The sequence below is a fragment of the Tamandua tetradactyla genome, chromosome 25, assembly GCF_023851605.1.
Source record: "Tamandua tetradactyla isolate mTamTet1 chromosome 25, mTamTet1.pri, whole genome shotgun sequence".
NCBI lineage: Eukaryota > Metazoa > Chordata > Mammalia > Pilosa > Myrmecophagidae > Tamandua > Tamandua tetradactyla.
This window is the reverse complement of record NC_135351.1, coordinates 27,593,330-27,617,162: the sequence shown is the minus strand read 5'-3', so window position 1 is coordinate 27,617,162 and position 23,833 is coordinate 27,593,330. Positions and strand designations below refer to the sequence as shown.

Sequence of the window (23,833 nt, the reverse complement as noted above, 5' to 3'; positions counted from 1 at the left end):
ATGCTTCTATTTGGGGGGGGGGGGGCGGGGGGGGGGGGAGGATGCTGGTCCAGGAATCGATCTCGGGTCTCCTGTACGGCAGGCAAGAATTCTACCACTGAGTTACCCTTGTACCACCCAATACTCCAGAAAGCACTATTTGTATATATGTTATATTATATACAAAAAAGTAAAAACAAAACAAAAAAAACCATGACTCTTAAAAGACACCTTAAATTCAGGTATCAGTGAGCTGAGACTGAAAGGAGAGAAAAATATATAAGATGCAAGTAATATACAAACGTGAACTGATATAACTATACAATTATCAGATAAAACAGAACTTCAGTCAAAAACTGTTAAGAGGGAAGGTCACTATATACTGATAAAGGAGTCAATCCAGCAAGAAGATGTAAGATTAATAAAAATGTATGCACCTAAGAGCAGAGCCCCTAAAATATATGAATCTACATTAATAGGAAAATTTAATACTCAACGTTCAATAATAAATCGAACATCTAGAAAGATCAATTATGAAAGAGACGATTTGAACAATATTTTTAACAAGCTAGAACAACAGACAGACGGGCATATAACTATACATGTATGTATGTATGTATGTATGTATGTATGTATGTATGTATGTATGTATGTATGTATGTATGTATGTATGTATGTATGCAGACCAACACTTCATCCAACAGCAGCAGAATACACACTGTTCGCTAGTGCACATGGATCATTTTCTTGGAAGACCATGTTAGGTCACAAAACAAGTCTCAGTAAATTTAAAAGCACTGAAAGCTTTCAATGTATCTTCTCTGACCACAAACAAAGTTAGATTTCAGTAACAGAGGAAAAAAATGAAAAATTCACAAACATGCGGAAATTAAAACACTGTTAAACAACCAATGAGTTAAAGAAATCAAAAGAGACATATCTTCAGGCAAATAAGAAGAGGAAACTAAACTTGAAGTGAGCAGAAGGAAGGAAATAGCAACGATTAGAGCAGAGATAAATGAAATTATAAGATTATAAGAAGATACCACGATGACTATATGCCAACAGATTAGATAACCTAAATGAAATTGCCAAATTCCCGTAAATACCAAGACTTCCTACACTGACTCGAGAAGAAAAAGGAGATCTCAGTAGACCAATTATAAGAGACTGAATCAGAAATCAGAAACCTAGCAACAAAGCCCAGGAACAGATGGCTTCACCAGTGAAACTTACCTACATTAATTCTGCTCAAACTCTTCTAAAATTTGAGGATGAGGGAACACCCCTAACTCATTCTATGAGGCCAATGTCACCCTAATACCAAAGCTAGATAAAGATACCACAAAAAAAGAAAATAACAGATCAATACCTTTACAAATAAAGATGGGGGATTTATTCTAGATATGCATGGGTAGTTCAATGTAAGAAAATCAATTAACTTAATACAACATGCTACTAGAACAAAGGGGGAAAAGCCACATGATCCTCTTAATTGATGCAGAAAAGGCATTTGACAAAATCCCGCAACTCATCCTGATAAAAACACGGGAGAAAACTAGCAATAGAAGGAAACTTTTTCAATATAAGGGGCATATATGAAACTGCTAATATCATATTCAATTCTGACAGACTGAAAACTTTCCCTCTAAGACTAGGAACATGACAATTATGCCCAATGTAACCACTATTATTCAACACTGTACCTGAAGTTCTAGCCAATTCTAGCAGTTAGGCAAGAAAAAGTATAAAAGGCACCCAAACTGGAAAGAAAGCAATATTTTTCCTATTTGTATATGACCTGATCTTTTTAAAAAAAATATTTTTATTGACAAAACAACATACAAACACAAGCATTCTTTTTATCTTTAAAATTTTATTCCAGTAACTTATATGCAACCTAAAGTTTCCCATTATAACCATATTCAAATATGTAATTCAGTGCTGTTAATTACAATCACATGTAGTGCCACCATCATGACCATCCATTTCTAAAACTTTTCCATCACCCCAAATAGAAACTGTTCAATATAAGCATTAACTCCCCATTCTCTACCCTCAATCTATCCCCTAGGTAACCTATATTCAAGATTCTGACTTATGAATTTGCTTATTTGAATTATTTCATATCCATGAGATCATATAATATTTATTTTTGTGTCAGGCTTATTTCACTTAACATAATGTCCTCCAGGTTCATTCATGTCGTCTCATGCATCAGGACTTCATTCCGTTTTATAGCTGAATAATATTCCACTGTATGAATATATCATATTTGTTTATCCATTCATCAACTGATGGACACTTGGGTTGCTGCCATCTTTTGGCAACTGTGAATAATGCTGTAATTAATATCAGTGTACAAATATCTGTTTAAGTCCCTGCTTTCAATTCTTCTGGGTATATATACCTAGTAGCAGGATTGCTAGGTCATATGGAAATTCTATATTTAGCTTCCTGAGGAACTGCCAAACAGATTCCATAGCATCTGCACCACTTTTACATTACCACCAGCAATGGATGAGTGTTCCTGTTTCTTTCATCATCTCCAATACTTGTAATCGTCTAGATTTTTTTTAAATAACAGTTATTCTAGTTGATGAGAAATGATATCTCCTTGTGGTTTTGATGTGCATTTTCCTAGTAGCTAGTGATGTGGAGCATCTTCATGTGCTTTTTAGTCATTTGTAAATTCTCTTTGGAAAAATGTCTATTCAAGTCTTTTGCCCATTTTTAAATTGGGTTGTCTTTTTTATTGTTGAGTTGTAGGATTTCTTTATATATTCTGGATATTAATTCCTTATCAAATATGTGGTTTCCAAGTATTTTCTGCCATTGAATAGGTTGTCTTTTCACTTTAGTGACTACATCCTTTAACACACGAAAGTTTTTAATTCTGAGAGGGTCCCATTTATCTATTTATTCTTTCACTCCTTGTGCTTTGGGTGTAAAGTCTAAGGAACCATTGCTGAGCTTTTCTTTGTTGGGAGTTTTTGTTTGTTTGTTTTGTTATTGGGAGGTCTTTATTAGTTATTGTTCTTTTGAGATCTGTGCCGGTTTGGAACTGTAGGTACCCTGGAAAATCAAGTTCTTAAAGCTAATTCATTCCTGTGAGTGTGAACCCATTGTAAGCGGGTTCTTTTTTTTTTTATTATTATTTTTATACAGCAGTTTTATTCATACACCATACAGTCCATCCAATGTGTTATCATTTCATTTTTTTGGCTGTATTTTTTAAACTTAATTTTATTCTATTTATTATTTTTTTAATTGACAAACTTAAACATACAAACATGAATATTCTTAACATACAAACATTCCATACATGGTGTACAATCAATGGCACACAATATCACCATATAGTAGTATATTCATCACCACGATCAATTTTTAGAACATTTGCATCAGTCTAGAAAAAGAAATAAAAAGAAAAAATAAAAAACTCATATATACCATTCCCCTTACCCCCTCTCTCTCACAGTGTTTCCATGTACTCAATATATTTTAACTTTTGTTCCCCCTATATTTTTCTATACCCCTTACCACTACCTTTCATTGATCACTAGTATTTCAATTTACTCAATCTGTTTTAAAATTTGTTCCCCTTATTATCTATTTATTTTTAATCCATATTTTTTACTCATCTGTTCATGCCATAGATGAAAGGAGCATCAGACACAAGGTTTTCACAGTCACATAGTCACACTGCAAAAGCTACATCATTATACATTCATCTTCAAGAAACATGGTTACTTGAACACAGCTCTAGTTTCAGGTACTTTCCTCTAGTCTCTCTAATACACCTCAGACTAAAAACGGGGTATTTCTATAATACATAATAACCTCTCGACTCTGTTTGAAATCTCTCAGCTACTGACACTTTATTTTGTCTCATTTCTCTCTTCCTTCTTTCAGTCGAGACAAACACAAGCATTCTTAACATACAAACATTTCACACATGGTGTATAGTCAATGGCTCACAATATCATCACATAGTTCTAAATTCATCACCATGACCATTTTTTAGAATATGTGCATCACTCCAGAAAAAGAAATACAAAGGGAACATCAGACACAAGGTTTTCACAATCACAATCAAGATGGCTTGATCTAATATAACCAAAGATGCAAAGGACTTGTACGTGAAACTACAAACATTGCTAAAATAAAATTTAAAACATCAATAAAAATGCAAGGACATTCTATGTTTATGGATTGGAAGACTAAATATTATTAAGAAGTCTATTCTACTGGGTAAAGGATGCTATGGCCCATATTTTCAAACAACCTCTGTGCAAGACCAAAGGGAGAGATGTTTATATGGTGCAAAATTTGTATTCTGGGTAGCACATTATCTAATTTAACTTATATGGTCGGTTTATTAAAAAAACATAATTACATGGAATTCTGAATATGGTGAGATCTGGTTGGTTTGTGGAGGTAACCCTCTTCTTGGTGCCTTAATTTAGTATAATGCCCCAACATATCCCAGAGTTATTTGGACACAGAATAAAAAAGTATTTGCAAAGTCTCCTTAGGGAACTGGGGAGAAAGGATAAAATATTCAGTTTCCCCATCTGGGGAATTCCTGATATTCTCGCAAGCAGTGGGGACAATCCATTCAATAGGCTGAGCCCCCGATCTTGGGACTTGCCACTATGAAGCTTATTCCTCCAAATGACAGGCTAAACCTGCTGATAACTATGCCTAAGATGTGCCCCCAGAGAACCTCGTTTGTTGTTCAGATGTGGCCTCTCTCTCCAAGCTAACCTGGCAGGAGAACTCACTGCTCTCCCCACTATGTGTGACGTGACTCCCAGGGGTATAAATCTCCCTGGCAATTTGGAACCTGACTCCAGGGATGAGCTGGGACCCAGCATCATGGGAATGAGAAAGCCTTCTTGATCAAAACCGGGGCAAGAGAGACCTGAGACAAAATAAAGTCTCAGAGGCTGAGAGATTTCAAACAGTTGGGAGGTTATCCTGGAGGTTATTCTTATGTATTATATTTGCCAATAAAAATATGTATGTATAAAAGAAATTAATCCTACCCCAAACAATTTACAAATTCAACATTCCCAACAAAAATTCCAACAACTTTCTTTACAGAAATGGAAAAGCCAATTGTCAAATTTATATGGAAGGGTTAAGAGTTGCAAATAGACAAAGTCATCTTGAAAAAGAATGATGTTGGAGGACTTACATGCCCTGATTATAAAGTTATTTCAAATATACAGTGGTCAAAACAGTATGGCTAGGGCATGAGATTTTGTAGGTTTGTCCAGAGTGATGCCCCAATAAATTCCAGAGTCATTTGAACAGTGAATAAAAAGTATTTGCAAAGTCCCCTTGGGTGAATGGCAAGAAAGGGGGAAAACTCAACTTCCCCAAGTGCAGAATTCTTGATATTTCTCACAAGCGGTGGGGACAACCAAAGCAATAGGCCAAGCCCTCAATCTGGGGGTTTATTCATATGGAACTTAACCCTGCAAAGGACAGGCTAAGCCTACTTAAAATTAGGCCTAAGAGGGTGGCCCACGGTGGCTCAGCAGGTAAGAGTGCTTGCCTGCGATGCCCGAGGACCCGGGTTCTATTCCTAGTGCCTGCCCATGTAAAAAAAAAAAAAAAAAAAAAATTAGGCCTAAGAGTCACCCCCAGAGAACCTCTTTTGCTGCTCAGATGTGACCTACCTGTCTCTCAGCCAACACAGCAAGCAAACTCACTGCCCTCCCCCTCTTTATGTGGGACATGACTCCCAGGGATGTGGACCTTCCTGGTAATGTGGGACAGAAATCCTAGAATGAGCTGGGACTCAGCATCAAGTGATTGAGAAAACCTTCTCAACCAAAAGGGGGAAGAGAGAAAAGACAAATTAAAGTATCTATGGCTGAGAGATTCCAAACAGAGTCAGTCGAGAGGTTATCTTGGAGGTTATTCTTATGCGATATATAGATATTACCTTTTTAGTTAAGGTGAAATGGAAAGGCTGAAGGGAACTGCCTGAAACTGTAGAGCTGTGTTCCAGTAGCCATGTTTCTTGAAAATGATTGTATAAATGATATAGCTTTCGCGATGTGACTGTGTGATTCTAAAAACCTTGTGTCTGATGCTCCTATTATCTTATCCACAGATAGGTAAAACATAGGGATTAAAAATAAATAAATAATAGGGGGAACAAATGTTAAAATAAATTTAGTAGATTGAAATGCTAGTGATCAATGAGAGGAAAGGGTAATGGGTATGGTATACATGATTTTTTTTCTGTTTTATTTCTTTTTCTGAATTGATGCAAATGTTCTAAGAAATGATCATGATGATACATACATCTATGATGATACATACAACTATGTGATGATATTGTGAGTTATTGATTATATATCAAGAATGGAATGATCATATGGTAAGAACATTTGTGTGTGTATGTTGCTATGCTGAATAAGAAAAAAAAGAAGGCAAATAAAAACCTAATGTGAAATTAAAACAATATAAAAACTCAAAAAAAAAAAAACAAAACAACCAACAGTATGGCGCTGGAATAAGGAGATATAGAATAATGGGATCAAACTGAGATTTCAGAAATAGACCCTCACATCTATGGTCAACTGATTTTTGACAGGAGTGTCAAGTTCACTCAATTGGGAAAGAAAAGTCTCAAGAAACGATGCTGGGACAGAACTTGGAGAGATTGAGAATAATTTCTTAAAGCCATTCCACACAGGACTTAAGTATGCCACAAGCACATTATGAAGCAGAAATTTAAAATGGCCAAGAAAATAACCAAGATGCCCAACAGTGTAAAGATCTTTGTTCTATAATAGTACCTGAAAAGGAGATCCCTAACATGCCTCCTGAAATGCAGCTTATGCTCCTACATTCAGCTCTTTCTATATTTGATTTGATTCAAAGTGCAGTTACATTGTGAATGTAATTAATGCCACATTTGAATGTGGTTAAAAGGAGAAACTTTAGGTTTTATATGTTACTAGAATAAAAAAAAAAAACCCACAGGCTATACATGAACAGGGAATCCTAAAGTAAACTATGCACTATAGCTAATAATACAATTATACAAATGTACAATTATCCTTTTATCACATGTAATAAACGTACCACACTAATACCAAGTGTTCATAATTGGGGGTCGGGGGGATATGGCAACTTTGTATTTTCTACATGACATTTTAGTAAACCTATAATTTCTCTAATAAAACAAACAAGCAAAAAAAAAAAAGGTCAGGTATTGGGTTGGCTTTTTTTGTCAATGTGTCAAAGAGACATTGTTTTGAAGGGTCCTGCTAGCTTTTGATAACAATAATGAGAAAATCACTTGGAAGGTGGCTTACATTTCTGATTAATTCTAGAAAAATGGATAAAAATCTGTCTTTTTTGAAGAAAGTTAAGTTCCATGCCCACTGCAGGGCCATGTCTCCTCACTTACTTCTAAACTCTAAACTTCATGTTTTACGCTAACTCTGAATTACTAAGAAAAGTGACATTATACTATAATTACATATTAACTGCATACAACTGAAAATAATGTATCTATTATAAATCAAGACTCTTTCTCTTATTTCAGATGCCAGAGACTAAGGTATTATTCAAGTCACTGAGTGGAGACCAGAGTCAGAACTTTTCCAATCTGTAAGAGAACATGCCTGCTGACTTTTGGTAACAGCATATATATATATATAATTCAAGTAAAATGAATTCTACTCTTGATAACGTGAAATTATAGGATAACCTACGTTTCACATAGGTGTTTTAATTCCAGAATTACTTTTAATGTAGACATTGATCAAGACGGGAAGTAACTTTTCTAAGAACGAAGGAGAGAAATGTAGATGAAAACATTTTTTACCTCCATTCTCATGATAATCCTATTGTTTCTGGTTGTGATGCTCATTAAATGCTGAAATCGCAAATCTCTGGCTTGAAGACCTAACTCTTGGTATAATTCAATTTTCTTCCTTTCTATAAGAGAAACATGTTCATTAAAAAGAGTGAACTAAACGAATAAACTCAAGAGTTGAGATTTTATGTCAGAGCACTCCTCCCACCACCATCAAGGTAACAGATTTTCTATTTGTACATAACAAAGAGCTAAAATGCATCTTTCTATATCCAAAGTTCTCATTTTCACCTCAAAAACATATTCAGGCTAAACCTGGTTAAACTCGAATTATTCTCTGCACTTCTCGTACTGAATTCACAAAACTTCTCTGTACTTAGAAGAACCTTGGGATCAATATAAAACCATAGATATGGGGAGGGCCATGATGGCTCAGTAGGCAGGCATGCTTGCCTGCGATGCCAGGGGACCCAGGTTCGATTCCTGGTGCTTGCCCATGCAAATAAATAAATAAATAAATAAATAAATAAATAAATAAAAAACCATAGATATAAATCATTAGAATGCATAGTAACACTTTCTTGCTGTAACAAATGATCAACTTTCTTGAATATAAACCTTATACATCTACATTTTCTGTTCTCTCTTGCCACAGCATCAACTTTTAGTATTTTTAAGTCTGTGAACAGGTTAGTTCAATTTTCTTTTCTTTAGGAGTGTTAGTTAGATTCAGTTGTCAACTTGGCTAGGTGAGCATACCTAGTCTTGTTGCTGCGGACATAAGCCAATGGTACGTGAACCTCATCTGTTGCTAATTACATCTGCAGTCAGCTAGGAGGCATGTCCGCTGCAATGAGTGACATTTGACTTAATTGGCAGGTGCTTATTAAATGAGAGAGCATAACGTAGCACAGCCTAAGCAGCTTGGCATTCCTCATCTCAGCACTCGCAGCTCAGCCCAGGCCTTTGGAGATGCAGAAAGAAGTCACCCCAGGGAAAGTTGTTGAAACCCAGGGGCCTGGAGAGAAGACCAGCAGAGACCATCCTGTGCCTTCCACGTAAGAAAGAACCTCAGTGGAAAGTTAGCTGCCTTTCCTCTGAAGAACTAACAAAATAAATCCCCTTTTATTAAAAGCCAATCCATCTCTGGTGTGTTGCATTCTGGCAGCTAGCAAACCAGAACAAGGAGTAATACAAAATAAGAAAATAAATTCAATACTCATATTAGGTTTGTCCACCTGAAAAGTAAATTACCTAAAAGAATGCATAAAAGCTGAGGGAAACTCAAATTATACACTTTATAGAAGTACCTATACTTGCAGTGTCAAACCATGCTGGTGACACAGCTGTAACTAGAACAATCCTTTGAAGGAGCTGCTGAGCAAAAGGCACTCAAAATAAGATCTCAGCAACAGCAGAAACAGGACCATGGACGGAAATGAAGGGAGATCTGAGCCCGATTCTGAGACAGCAACATAATGACTAGCTTCACTTTAAAAACTAACTCTCCTGTCAGACTTCCGGGAACACGGGAGAGTAAGGAGCTGCAGGGCCCAACTGCTCTCCCCAAAACAGCTATTGGAGAGGCAGGAACTGCCCAAGACAACTGTCCTGAGGCTCTAAAACCACGGAGTACCGTGCAGCACTCAGGGAAGAGTGGGAGGAAGAGACCGAGAAACTGCAGCACAGAACTGTGAATAACTGCTGCGGCCATGGCTTGGCTCCTGGAGCCCATCCCCCACCTTCAAGGCAAGCAGCTTCAAGTAAATCTCGTCTCTGCCTGGCAGGCTGCTATGGACTGGGAGGGCAGTGGAAGCCCTCCCCACCAAGAACAGAGAGGGACACGGCCCAGTGCTGATCCAGCTATTGGCCAGCAAATTTAGACCACTGGTCCTGACGATTTAGCCTGCCCACACAGGCAGATGGCTAAAAATACCCTGTTCTCTTAGGGCTGCAGGGAACAGGTTGCTGAAGAGCATCATGTTCTGGGCAGGACAGGAAAATGGAGTGAAAAGAAGGCATTTCTGGTATCTTTTAGATACTCTCCCCCAGGCCCTTTAGAACTGGTCTATGCCCCTTACCTGGGTCCCTGGCCCTGTTCTGGATGGGAAATACTGATGAAGCAAATGTCAAACAAGACCCTTAAAACAAAAACAAATCCAACCGGGTGCATGGGTAGTTCAGTGGTAGAACGCTCCACTGAATGTTCCGCACGCCTTCCACGTGGGTTCGATTTCCGGACCATGCAACCCTCCCTCCCCAGCCCCCCCAAAAAACCCAAACCAATAACAAAATCTTAAGAGAGAAACTGACCTTCAGAATAATCTCATCAGATGTCCAGATATCAGCAAAAACTTACAAGCCATACTAATAAACAGGAAGATACAGACCAGTCAAAGAAACAGACCAAAAGATTGGAGGATATACAGAAATCGCAGCAACTAATTAAAGATGTTCAAGCAAATTTCATAAATCAACTCAAGGAGATGAAGGGAAATGTGGCTAAAGAGATAAAGGATATTAAGAAGACAGTGAGCATAAAGAAAAATCTGAAAGTAGGCAAAGAAAAATAACAGAATTTATGGGAGTAAAAGGCACAGTGGATGAGAAAAAATATACTAGAGGCACACATGAGTGGATCTGAACAGGCAGAAGACAGTATTAGAGAGCTGACAGGACATCTGATTCTTACACAGAAGAATGGATATAGAAAAGAAGAGAAACATCTGAGCAGGGTCTCAGGGAACAGAATGACAGCACAAAGGGTACAAACATGCCACCACAGCTGTCCTGGAAAGGGAAAAAGCCAGAAGGAATATCTGAGGAAGCACAATGAACTCCAAATAAACCTACTCAAAGACACATACTAATAAAGCAGAATGACAAATATCAAAGATAGAGAATTTTTTTTTTCATTTTCTGTTTTGAAAGATAGAGAATTTTGAAAGCAGCAAGAGAAAATCGATACATCACATACAAGGGAAGCTCAATAAGACCAAATGCCGATTTCTCATCAGATAACCACAGACGAGGAGGAAGTGGTATATTGAATATACTGAAAGAGAAAAACTGTCAGTCAAGAATACTTTATCCAGCAGAACTGTGCTTTAAAATTGAGGGGATTATACAGGAGACCCAGGTTCGATTCCTGGCCCATGCATGCACACACACACACACACGCACACACAAACACACACAAAGTAGGGAAGTGTGATGTTTAGGTTCTGGTGTCAGCTTGGTCAAGTCAAGCACTGGCTTGACCACTGCAACAAGGATATTTCATGACTGGGTGATAAACTGGAAGGCTGGTGCATTAAATCATCAGTCAGCTGATTGCATCTGTGGCTGATAATGTCTGCAATCAACTAAGGCACGCCACCCCCGCCCCCAACAGTGAGATAATCCAATCAGGTAAAGACTTTTAAGGGAAGAGAGACTCTCTCACTGCTTCTTCAGCCAGTGAGCCTCTTCCATGGAGTTCGTGTAGACCCTTCATTGGAGCTATCAGCTTCACAATCTGTCCTGCAGATTTTGGACTTTCACTCCCATGGTTGCATGAGACACCTTTATAAATCTCCTATTATCTCTCTGGTTGGTTTTGTTTCTCTAGAAACCCTGACTAATACAGGAAGTTTAAAATATTCACAGATAAACAGAAGCTGAGAAGGTTCATTAACAAGAGACTTGCCTTATAAGAAATACTAAAGGGAGTGCTACAGGCTGTAAAGAAAAAACAAGAGAGAAAGGCTTTGAAGGGAATGTAAAAATGCAGATTATCAGTAAAAGTAACTAAAAGGATAAAAATGGAAACAAAAATAAGATATGATATATAAAAGTCAAAGGATAAAATGGTTGAGTAAGTATTCCCTTTAATGGATTAAACAACCCAATCAAAAGACACATGCTGGCAGAATGGATAAAAAAATATGATACATCTATATCCTGTAAACAAGAGATTCACTTCTGACCCAAGGATACAAATAGGCTGAAAAAGAAAGGCTGGAAAAAGATATTCCACACAAACAGTAACTGAAACAGAACTGCTGATGCTATGCTACCATTAGACAAAATAGACATGGGAATAAAGGGTATGAGATAAAAAAGGACATTATATATTAATAAAAGGGGCAATCCACCAAAAAGAATTAACAATAATAAATATTTATGCACTTAGCCAGACAGCCCCAAAATATATAAGGCAAACACTGGCAAAACTAAAGGGAGTAACAGACATCTCTACAATAATATGTGACGACTTCAATACACCACTCTCATCAATCGACAGAACATCTAGACAGAGGATCAATAAGGAAACAGAGAACTTGAATAATATAAATAAAGTAGACCTAACAGACATATATAAAACACTACATCCCCAAACAGTAGGATATACATTCTTCAGTACTCTAGATCATTCTCCAGGATAGACCACAAGTTGGGTCACACAACAAGTTGCAATAAATCTAAAAAGATTGAAATTACACAAAGCACTTTCCCTGATAATAATGGAATGAAGATGGAAATGAACAACAGCCAGAGAACTGGAATATTCACAAATACACTGGGATTAAACAACATGGTCTTAAACAATCAGTGAGTCAGCAGAACTTGCAAGAGAAATCAGTAAATATCTTAAGACGAATGAAAACAAGAACATATCACAACTTATGAGATTTATGAGATTAATAAAATTAAGAACCTTAGACTGACGATGAAAAAAGGAGAAAAGATGAAAATACATGACACCAGAAATGAGTGAGAACATTAATACTGAGATCACATGTGGTACATGATCAACACATAAAACTCACTAGTGTTTCTATACACTGATAATGAACAATCTGAGGAGGAAATTAGGAAAACAATTCCATTTATAAGAACAACTGAAACAAACAAATACCTAGGAATAAACTTAACCAAGGATGTAAATGAATTGTACATGGAAAACTATAATACACTGCTAAAAGTTTTAAAAAATCTATATAAATGGGGCGGGCCATGGTGGCTCAGCAGGCAGAGTTATCGTCTGCCATGCTGGAGACCTGGGTTCGATTCCCAGTGCCTGCCCATGCAAAAACAACAACAACAACAACAACAACAAAAAGCCTCCATATAAATGGAAGAACATTCTATGCTCAGGGACTGAAAGACTAAATATTGTTAAGATGCTAATTCTACCCAGATTGATACACAGATTCGATGTAATCCCAAGCAAAATTCCAACAGCCTACTCTAAGGAACTGGAAAGACCAATTTCCATATTTAGTTGTAAGGGGCAAGGGGCCACGTATAGTCAAAAACATCTTGAAAAAGAAAAATGAAGTAGGAAGACTCTTACTTCTTGACTTTAAACAACATGGTACGGGCATAAACATACAATGGAATCGAACTGAGAGTTCAGTACCAGACCTTTACATCTATGGTCAATTGATTTTTTTCTTTTAATATTTTTATTGAGATATCTTCACACACATATAGTCCATTCAAAGTATACAATCAATGGTTCACAATATCATCACATATTATAGTTGTGTATTCATCACAACCAGGATCATTTTTAGAACATCTGCATCATGCTATAAAAAGAAATTTAAAAAATCATACATTCCATACCACTTATCCCACAGCATTTCAATCTATCCATTTTTTTAATCCCTTATCCCCCCTATTATTTATTTATTTACTTTTTATCTTTTTTTTTTTTTTTTTTTACTCATCTGTCCATACCCTGGATAAATTGAGCATCAGACCAAGGTTCTCACAATGACACGGTCGCATTGTTAAAGCTGTATAGTTATATAATCACCTTCAAGTTCAAGGCTACTAGAATACAGTTCAACACTTTCAGGTTATTTCCCTCCAGCCACTCCAATACACCACAAGCTAAAAAGCAATATCTATATAATGCATAAGAATAACTTCCTGGATAATCTCTCGACTTTGCTTGAGAACTCTCGGCCGCCAAATCTAATTTCTCTCTTCCCCCTTTGGTCAAGGCTTTCTCAATCCCATGATGCTGGGTCCTAGCTTATCCCAGGAGCCCTGCCTCACATTGCCAGGGAGATTTATACCCCTGGGAGTCAGGTTCCACGTAGAGGGGAAGGCAGAGAGTTCACCTGGTGAGTTGGCTTAGAGAGAGGCCACATCTGAGTAACAAAAGAGGCTCTCTGGGGTGACTCTAAGGCATAAGTATCAGTAGGCTCAGACTCAAGCCTTTGCAGGAGTAACCTTCATAGGGGCAAGTCCCAAGATCAAGGGCTCAGTCTATTGAATTGGTTGTCCCCTCTGCTTGCAAGAATATCAGGAATTCCCCAGATGGGGAAACTGAATATTTCATCCTTTCTCCCCAGTTGGAGAAAGTGGGAGATTCAGAGAGAGCAGAAAATGCTGCTGTACCACAAAGCAGAGAGTCCACCAGCTAGTGCTTTGGAGATGAAGAAGGGAAATGCCTCCCAGGGAGCTTCATGAAATAGGAACCCAGGAGAGAAAACTAACATATGACGCCGTGTTCGCCACATGTCTTTCCAGATGAGAAAGAAGCCCTAACTGTGATCACCATGTGCCTTCTCACTTGAGAGAGACACCCTGAACTTCATCAGCCTTCTTGAACCAAGGTATCTTTTCCTGGATGTCTTAGATTGGACATTTCTATAGACTTGTTTTATTTGGGACATTTTCTTGGCCTTAAAACTGCAAATTTGCAACTTATTAAATTCCCCCTTTTAAAAGCCATTCTGTTTCTGGTATATTGCATTCTGGCAGCTAGCAAACTAGAACAGAGATCTTAATCCATTAACATTTAATGTTATTACTAAATAAGAAGTACTTCTACCATTTTTTGTCTTCTGGATTTCGTATGCAACATAATTTTTTTCCCTCTTTTTACTTTTACTGATAGTCTTCATTTCTATACTCTTCTTCAGACCTCTCTCTCTTGTCTTTCCTATATGCCTATAGTGTTCTTGTAGTATTTCGTGAAGAGCCGGTCAAAAATACTCTCAGTGTCTGATTGTCTGAAAATATTTTAATCACCCCCTCATTTTTTGGAGGACAGTTTTGCTGGGTATAGAATTCTTGGTCGGCAGTGTTTCTCTTTCAGTATCTTAAATATATCATACCACTGCCTCCTTGGCTCCATGGTTTCTGCTGAGAAATCCACACATAACCTTACTGAACTTCCCTTGTGTTCTAGTCTGCAAGCTGCCAGAATATGATATACTAGAAACAGAATGGTTTTCAAAAAGGGGAAAAGGGGAATTATTAAGTTGCAAGTTTACAGTTCTAAGGCCATGAAAATGTCCAAATTAAGGCAAGGCTATGAAAATGTCCAAATTAAGGCACCAACAAGAAGTTACCTTCACTCAAAAAACCCCGATGAAGTCTAGGGTTTCTCTCTCAGCTGGAAGAGCACATGGCCAAGTCTGCTAGCTTTCTCTCCTGACATCTTGTTTCATGAAGCTCCCCCAGGAATGTTTTCCTTCTTCATCTCCAAAGGTCTCTGGCTGACCTTTTCCAAAATGGTTCCCTCTTAAAGGGTTCCAGGAAGCAACCCCACCTTGAATGGGTGGAGGAACATCTCCATGGAATCAAGAAGCTCCCACGCAGCAATACTGAATGAGGGTTAAAGAACTTGGCTTTTCTGAGGCACACAACAGATTCAAACCAGAAAACCTTGTATGTGATGGACTGCTTTCAAAATGCTATGTTTGTTGGGTGCATGAATGGCTTAGTGGTAGAATGGTCGCCTTCCACGTAGGAGATCTAGGTTTCATTCCCAGATCATGCACACCCCCCCCCCCCCAAAAAAAATCTGTCTTTATCTTTCACATCTGACAATCTGATTAATAAGTGTCTTGGAGTACATCTATTGAGACTATTCTGTTTGGGGTACAATGCACTTCTTGGATCTGTAATTTTATACCTTTCATAAAAGATAAGAAATTTTCAGTGATTATTTCCTCCATTAGTCTTTCTCCTCCTTTTCCCTTCTTTCCTCCTTCTGGGACACCCATAACACATATATTAGTGCATTTCATGTTGTCATTCAATTATCCGAGACCCTGCTCATATTTTTCCATTCTTTTCCCTATGTTTTCTTTTGTGTCGGATTTCAGACATCTTTGTCCTCTAGTTCACAAATCCTTTCTTCTGCCTGTTCAAATATATTGTCACAGGTCTCCATTGTTTTTTTTTTTATCTCTTCTACTGTGCCTTTCATTCCCATAAGTTCTGATTTGTTTTTTCAAACTTTCAAGTTCTTTATTTTCACCCAATATCCTTATATCCTCCTTTAATTCGTTGATTTGATTTTTGATGAGATTTTACACATCTGTTCAAACATCCTGAATTAGTTGTTCCAACTCCTGTGTGTCATTTGAAGTGTTGGTTCATTCCTTTGACTAGGCCATATCTTTGACTTTCCTAGTATGACTCCTCATTTTTAGCTGGCAGCCAGGCATTTGATTTCCTTAGTCAGTTTATTCTGGAGGGGTTTTTTTCACCCTTTTACCTAGAGTTTTCTTGTTGGATGGCTTTGTTCTCTGCATTCAGTTAAACTTATTCTAGACCTCAAGCATAGGTTCTGCTTAACTGACCAGAATTTTTCAGTTCTTGTTTTTCTGCTTCTTTCCCTGCCTATATGGAGCCTTTTTCTGAGGAGGGTCTCACCAGATATGCTTGACCCCAGTCAGAGTTTCCCAGACCAGACAGGCCCACATCTCAGGAAAGAGTAGCCAGTATCAAGTTTCCCTGAGGCTGAGACCCAGCATGTTGTCAGACTTTCCTATGAAGCCTCTAGACTTTGTGCTTTTCCTATCATGCCCAGAATGTGGCACCTGTCTGCCTGCAGCTGCCCAACAGCATAAAGTGATATGGTGCCATTAATTTCAGTAGTCATTTCCTGCCAGTGTGTGACTGAGACAGAGGCTGCAGTAGTAGGTAGAATTTGGTTGTGTATGTTTTCCAGACCCTGGGGCCTGAATTCCCTGAAGGAGGGCCTCCACTTGAGCTGGGCCCAGTCCCCCTTTTCTTGGAGAAGATACACCCTTTAGGGAATGTCCCCATCTACCTATTTACTTTGTCTCTCAGACATGCCTTAATTCCGCCCTAGCCTGGGCACTGCTGGTGCCTGGAGCCTGAGAGTGCTTGCAGTTCTATCTAATGAGGCCTTAAGAAGTTAAAAAAAAAAAAAGCCACTTCAGAGCTGGACCCCAGCTTCCTGGGTTTGCCAATCAAGAGCTGGTATTGGTACATGGCTCTATGTGTTCCCTCTTCCTGGGGTCCAGCTGTTTCCAGGATTTTGTGCTGTCCCACTCAAAAAGCCTCTGGGACTGGTTTTTGATCCCCTTCAGCCCCACCCCTTCTCTGCAGGGGTGAAACTCCTGGTTCCTTTAGTGCTTACTCCAGGTTTATCTGTGCTCAGGGCCTATTTTCTCTTTTTTTTTGGGGGGGGGGGGGGGTCATGGTGCAGGAATCAAACCCAGGTCTCCCGCATGGAAGGTGAACATTCTACCATTGAACCACCTGTGCACCCCATTTTCAGTATTCAGAATCTGTTACTTAATTGTGCACTTAGAGCTTGATTGAACTAAACTCTTTGCTACCAGTAAAGTCTGTTTTCCTTTCCCTTGTGAAACCAACCTGCTGTGCCCATGGGGGACAGATGCCAGCCTCTGTGGGTTGGGAGACTTACAATTTTGTGAGGGATCTCAGCCATTCCACCCGTTCCAGACTGGAGTACGGTGTGTGTCAGGTCACTGATGTCCACCTAACAGCTGTTTCGTAGAAAATTCCTGGCTACTGACTAGCTGCTGTGGAGGATGAACTAAATTTCACACCTCACTATGCTGTCATCTTGCCACCAGTCCTATAGTCAACTGATTTTTTTACAAGGCTGCCAAGTCCAGCCAAGTGGGACAGAGCAGTCTCTCCAATGAATGGTAGTGGGAGATTCCTTTCATCCTAAGGAATGAAAGAGGACCCCTGCCTCTCACCTTATACAACAATTAACTCAGAATGGATCAACCTAAATATAAAATCTAGAGTCATATTGCTCCTAGGAAAAAAATGTAGGGAAGCATCGTCAAAATTTTGTGATAAAGGTGGTTTCTTAGACCTTATTCTAAAGAACAAGCAATGAAAGAGAAAATAGGTCATTGGGACCTCCTCAAAATTGAATACTTTTGGCTTCAAAGGACTTCGTGAGGAGGATGAAAAGGCAGCCTACTTGATGGGAGAAAGTACTGGCAAACCACATTTAAGATCCAGAATACACAGAGAGATCCCAGAACTAAACGATTAAGACAACACAATTGCAAAATGGGCAAAAGACATGTATAGACATTTTTCCAAAGAGGATACACAAGTGGCTAAGAAGCACATGAAAAAATGTAGAAGATCACTAGCTATCAAGGAAACGCAAATTAAAACAACAGTGAGATATCATCCACACCTACTAGAAAGGCCATTATTAAGAAAAATAGAAACCTGCAAGTACTGGAGAGGAAGTGGAGAAATAGTAACACTTATTCACTATTGGTAGGAATGTAGAATGATACAGCCACTCTGGAAGAGAGTTTAGTGGTTCCTCAGGAAACTAAGTATAGAACTGCCATATGACCCAGCAATCCTGCTACTAGGTAAATACTGAGAAGAATTAAAAGCAGGGACGCAAACAGATATTTGCACACCAATGTTCACAGCAGCATTATTCACAGTTGCCAAGATGGAAACAATCAAAGCATTCATCAACCAATAAATGGATGAACAAAATGTGGTATATATACATACACAATGGAATATTATTCAGGTTTAAGAAGAAATGTAATCATGATGCATGCAACAACATGGATGAACCTTGAAGACATTATGCCAAATGAAGTCAGTCAGACACAAAAGTACAAATATTGTAACATCTCTGTAATATGGAGTAAAAATAATTACTAAACTCATGGTGTTACGCTCTAGAACACAGGTCACCAGAAGATATAATTAGTATTTGTGTATACATCAACACAAATTGATTCTAGACCATTTTCACCCTGAAGTGGTTCACTCTGTTATGTAGCCCCTTTTTCATCCTCCTCCCAATTACCTATTTTCTCTTTCATTGCTTGTTCTTTAGAATAAGGTCTAAGAAACCACCTTTATCACAAAATCTTGACGATGCTTCCCTACATTTTTTTCCTAGGAGGGTGGAGAATGGTGAGCTAATGCTTAATTTGTGCTGAATTTAACTACGTTGAATTTAAATGTTTGGAAATGGATGGAGGAGATGGAGTGTACTTTAGTGAGTGTAACTAACAGCAATGGTATGTGGGCACAACTGTGGTTGAAACAAAAGTTTAGGGTTGTGTATGTCATTAGAAGGACAGCCAGAGGATGAAAAAGGGGCTACATAACAGAGTGAACCACTTCAGGGTGAAAATGGTCTAGAATCAATTTGTGTTGATGTATACACAATTCTGTGAACATACTAGAAAACGGTGACTGTACACTTCAGATGGATTATATGGTATTTGAATTTATCTCAAAAAAACTGCTTTAAAAAAATTAGGAAAGAAGTCCTGACACAGGTGATGTTAAAAATCAACCTTGAGACTTCCGGAGAATGGGCTGCGGTGAGATCACCGAGGGGTGCGCGCTTCCCTGGGCCGGGGCGGCTGGCGGCCGGAGTCCCCCCCTCCCTCCTTCTGAGGCCGGCTGGGAGAATTGGACAGGCGGTCTCCTCAAGCTGCGGGGCTGGCGCCCCGCCCCACGCGCGGCCCCCTGGACCAGCTGGGAGAATTGGATCGGAGGTGCCCCAAGCTGCGGAGACCGGCGACCGGGGTCCCTTCCACACACGTGGCTTCCCGATCTGGCTGGGAACGTTGGATAGGTACTCCCCCAAGCAACAGCGGCCGGCGCCCCCAAGCAACAGCGGCCGGCGCCCCCCCGCCACGCTTGGCGTCCCGGGCTGGCTGGGAGATTTGGACTGGCACTCCCCCAAGCTGCTTTGGCTGGCGACCCTCCCCCACGGCGAGAGTTTTCCAAAGTTAAAGGAGCCACAGCATCTTTTACAGGTGGGACCCGCAGACAGACGAGCACCACGAGCGCCACCTACTGGGCAGGATAAGAAAAACAGAGCCTAGAGATTTCACAGAAAAATCTTTCAACCTGCTGGGTCCCACACCCAGAGAAATCTGATTAAATGGCCAGACGCCAGCAGAAAATAACAGATCACGCTCGGAAAATTGAACATATGGCCCAGTCAAAGGAACAAACCGATAGTTCAAATGAGATACAGGAGCTGAGACAACTAATGCTGAATATACGAACAGAAATGGAAAAACTCTTCAAAAACCAAATCAATAAATTGAGGGAGGACATGAAGAAGACATGGGCTGAACAAAAAGAAGAAGCAGAAAATCTGAAAAAACAAATCACAGAACTTATGGGAGTTAAGGACAAAGTAGAAAAGATGGAAAAAACAATGGATACCTACAATGGTAGATTTAAGGAGACAGAAGCTAGAATTAGTGAATTGGAGGATGGAACATCTGAATTCCAAAAAGAAACAGAAACTATAGGGAAAAGAATGGAAAAATTTGAGCAGGGGATCAGAGAACTGAATGACAATATGAAGCGCACAAATATACGTGTTGTGGGTGTCCCAGAAGGAGAACAGAAGGGAAAAGGAGGAGAAAAACTAATGGAAGAAATTATCACTGAAAATTTCCCAACTCTTATGAAAGACCTAAAATTACAGATCCAAGAAGTGCAGCGCACCCGAAAGAGAATAGACCCAAATAGGCGTTCTCCAAGACACTTACTAGTTAGAATGTCAGAGGTCAAAGAGAAAGAGAGGATCTTGAAAGCAGCAAGAGAAAAACAATCCATCACATACAAGGGAAACCCAATAAGATTATGTGTAGATTTCTCAGCAGAAACCATGGAAGCTAGAAGACAGTGGGATGATATATTTAAATTACTAAAAGAGAAAAACTGCCAACCAAGACTCCTATATCCAGCAAAATTGTCCTTCAAAAATGAGGGAGAAATTAAAACATTCTCAGACAAAAAGTCACTGAGAGAATTTGTGACCAAGAGACCAGCTCTGCAAGAAATACTAAAGTAAGCACTAGAGCCAGATATGAAAAGACAGAAGAGAGAGGTATGGAGAAGAGTGTAGAAAGAAGGAAAATCAGATATGATATATATAATACAAAAGGCAAAATGGTAGAGGAAAATATTATCCAAACAGTAATAACACTAAATGTTAATGGACTGAATTCCCCAATCAAAAGACATAGACTGGCAGAATGGATTAAAAAACAGGATCCTTCTATATGCTGTCTACAGGAAACACATCTTAGACCCAAAGATAAACATAGGTTGAAAGTGAAAGGTTGGGAAAAGATATTTCATGCAAATAACAACCAGAAAAGAGCAGGAGTAGCTATACTAATATCCAACAAATTAGACTTCAAATGTAAAACAGTTAAAAGAGACAAAGAAGGACACTATCTACTAATAAAAGGAACAATTAAACAAGAAGACATAACAATCATAAATATTTATGCACCGAACCAGAATGCCCCAAAATACGTGAGGAATACACTGCAAACACTGAAAAGGGAAATAGACACATCTACCATAATAGTTGGAGACTTCAATTCCCCACTCTCATCAATGGACAGAACATCTGGACAGAGGATCAATAAAGAAATAGAGAATTTGAATATTACAATAAATGAGCTAGACTTAACAGACATTTATAGGACATTACATCCCACAACAGCAGGATACACCCTTTTCTCAAATGCTCATGGATCATTCTCAAAGATAGACCATATGCTGGGTCACAAAGCAAGTCTCAACAAATTTAAAAAGATTGAAATCATACACAACACTTTCTCGGATCATAAAGGAATGAAGTTGGAAATCAATAATAGGCGGAGTGCCAGAAAATTCACAAATACGTGGAGGCTCAACAACACACTCTTAAACAACGAGTGGGTCAAGGAAGAAATTGCAAGAGAAATTAGTAAATATCTCGAGGCGAATGAAAACAAAAACACAACATATCAAAACCTATGGGACACAGCAAAGGCAGTGCTAAGAGGGAAATTTATTGCCCTAAATGCCTATATCAGAAAAGAAGAAAAGGCAAAAATTCAGGAATTAACTGTCCACTTGGAAGAACTGGAGAAAGAACAGCAAACTAACCCCAAAGGAAGCAAAAGGAAAGAAATAACAAAGATTAGAGAAGAAATAAATGAAATTGAAAATAAGAAAACAATAGAGAAAATCAATAAGACCAGAAGTTGGTTCTATGAGAAAATCAATAAGATTGATGGGCCCTTAGCAAGACTGACAAAAAGAAGAAGAAAGAGGATGCAAATAAATAAGATCAGAAATGGAAGAGGAGACATAACCACTGACCTCACAGAAATAAAGGAGGTAGTAACAGGATACTATGAACAACTTTACGCTAATAAATACAACAATTTAGATGAAATGGATGGGTTCCTGGAAAGGCATGAACAACCAACTTTGACTCAAGAAGAAATAGATGACCTCAACAAACCAATCACAAGTAAAGAAATTGAATCAGTCATTCAAAAGCTTCCTAAAAAGAAAAGTCCAGGACCAGACGGCTTCACATGTGAATTCTACCAAACATTCCAGAAAGAATTAGTACCAACTCTCCTCAAACTCTTCAAAAAAATCGAAGTGGAGGGAAAGCTACTTAATTCATTCTATGAAGCCAACATCACCCTCATACCAAAACCAGGCAAAGATATTACAAAAAAAGAAAACTACAGACCAATCTCTCTAATGAATACAGATGTAAAAATCCTCAACAAAATTCTAGCAAATCGAATCCAACAACACATTAAAAGAATTATACATCATGACCAAGTAGGATTCATCCCAGGTATGCAAGGATGGTTCAACATAAGAAAATCAATTAATGTAATACACCATATCAACAAATCAAAGCAGAAAAATCAAATGATCATCTCAGTTGATGCAGAGAGGGCATTTGACAAGATTCAACATCCTTTCCTGTTGAAAACACTTCAAAAGATAGGAATACAAGGGAACTTCCTTAAAATGATAGAGGGAATATATGAAAAACCCACAGCTAATATCATCCTCAATGGGGAAAAATTGAAAACTTTCCCCCTAAGATCAGGAACAAGACTAGGATGTCCACTATCACCACTATTATTCAACATCGTGTTGGAGGTTCTAGCCAGAGCAATTAGACAAGAAAAAGAAATACAAGGCATCAAAATTGGAAAGGAAGAAGTAAAACTATCACTGTTTGCAGACAATATGATACTATACGTCGAAAACCCAGAAAAATCCACAACAAAACTACTAGAGCTAATAAATGAGTACAGCAAAGTAGCAGGTTACAAGATCAATATTCAAAAATCTGTAGCATTTCTATACATAAGCAATGAACAAGCTGAGGGGGAAATCAAGAAACGAATCCCATTTACAATTGCAACTAAAAGAATAAAATACCTAGGAATAAATTTAACTAAAGAGACAAAAAAACCTATACAAAGAAAACTACAAAAAGACTGTTAAAAGAAATCACAGAAGACCTAAATAGATGGAAGGGCATACCGTGTTCATGGACTGGAAGACTAAATATAGTTAAGATGTCAATCCTACCTAAATTGATTTACAGATTCAATGCAATACCAATCAAAATCCCAACAACTTATTTTTCAGAAATAGAAAAACCAATAAGCAAATTTATCTGGAAGGGCAGGGTGCCCTGAACTGCTAAAAGTATCTTGAGGAAAAAAAACAAAGCTGGAGGTCTCGCGCTGCCAGACTTTAAGGCATATTATGAAGCCACAGTGCTCAAAACAGCATGGTATTGGCATAAAGATAGATATATCGACCAATGGAATCTAATAGAGTGCTCAGATATAGACCCTCTCATCTATGGACATTTGATCTTTGATAAGGCAGTCAAGCCAACTCACCTGGGACAGAACAGTC

The 23,833-nt window shown here is 38.5% G+C and overlaps 1 protein-coding gene across 6 annotated transcripts in view; it reads right to left on the bottom strand.

Moving 5' to 3' along the window:
* MRS2 (magnesium transporter MRS2) overlaps positions 1-23,833 on the bottom strand; it is a 76,938-nt gene that overhangs the window by 45,586 nt on the left and 7,519 nt on the right. For 5 of the 6 annotated variants that reach the window (XM_077143755.1, XM_077143757.1, XM_077143754.1 and 2 more), the window contains exon 4: positions 7,838-7,950. In XM_077143755.1, the coding sequence (XP_076999870.1) occupies positions 7,838-7,950 (113 nt within the window). Of the gene's footprint in view, positions 1-7,837; positions 7,951-8,587; positions 10,062-23,833 lie in introns of those variants that run through there. The other variant, XM_077143760.1, reaches the window with a different exon arrangement.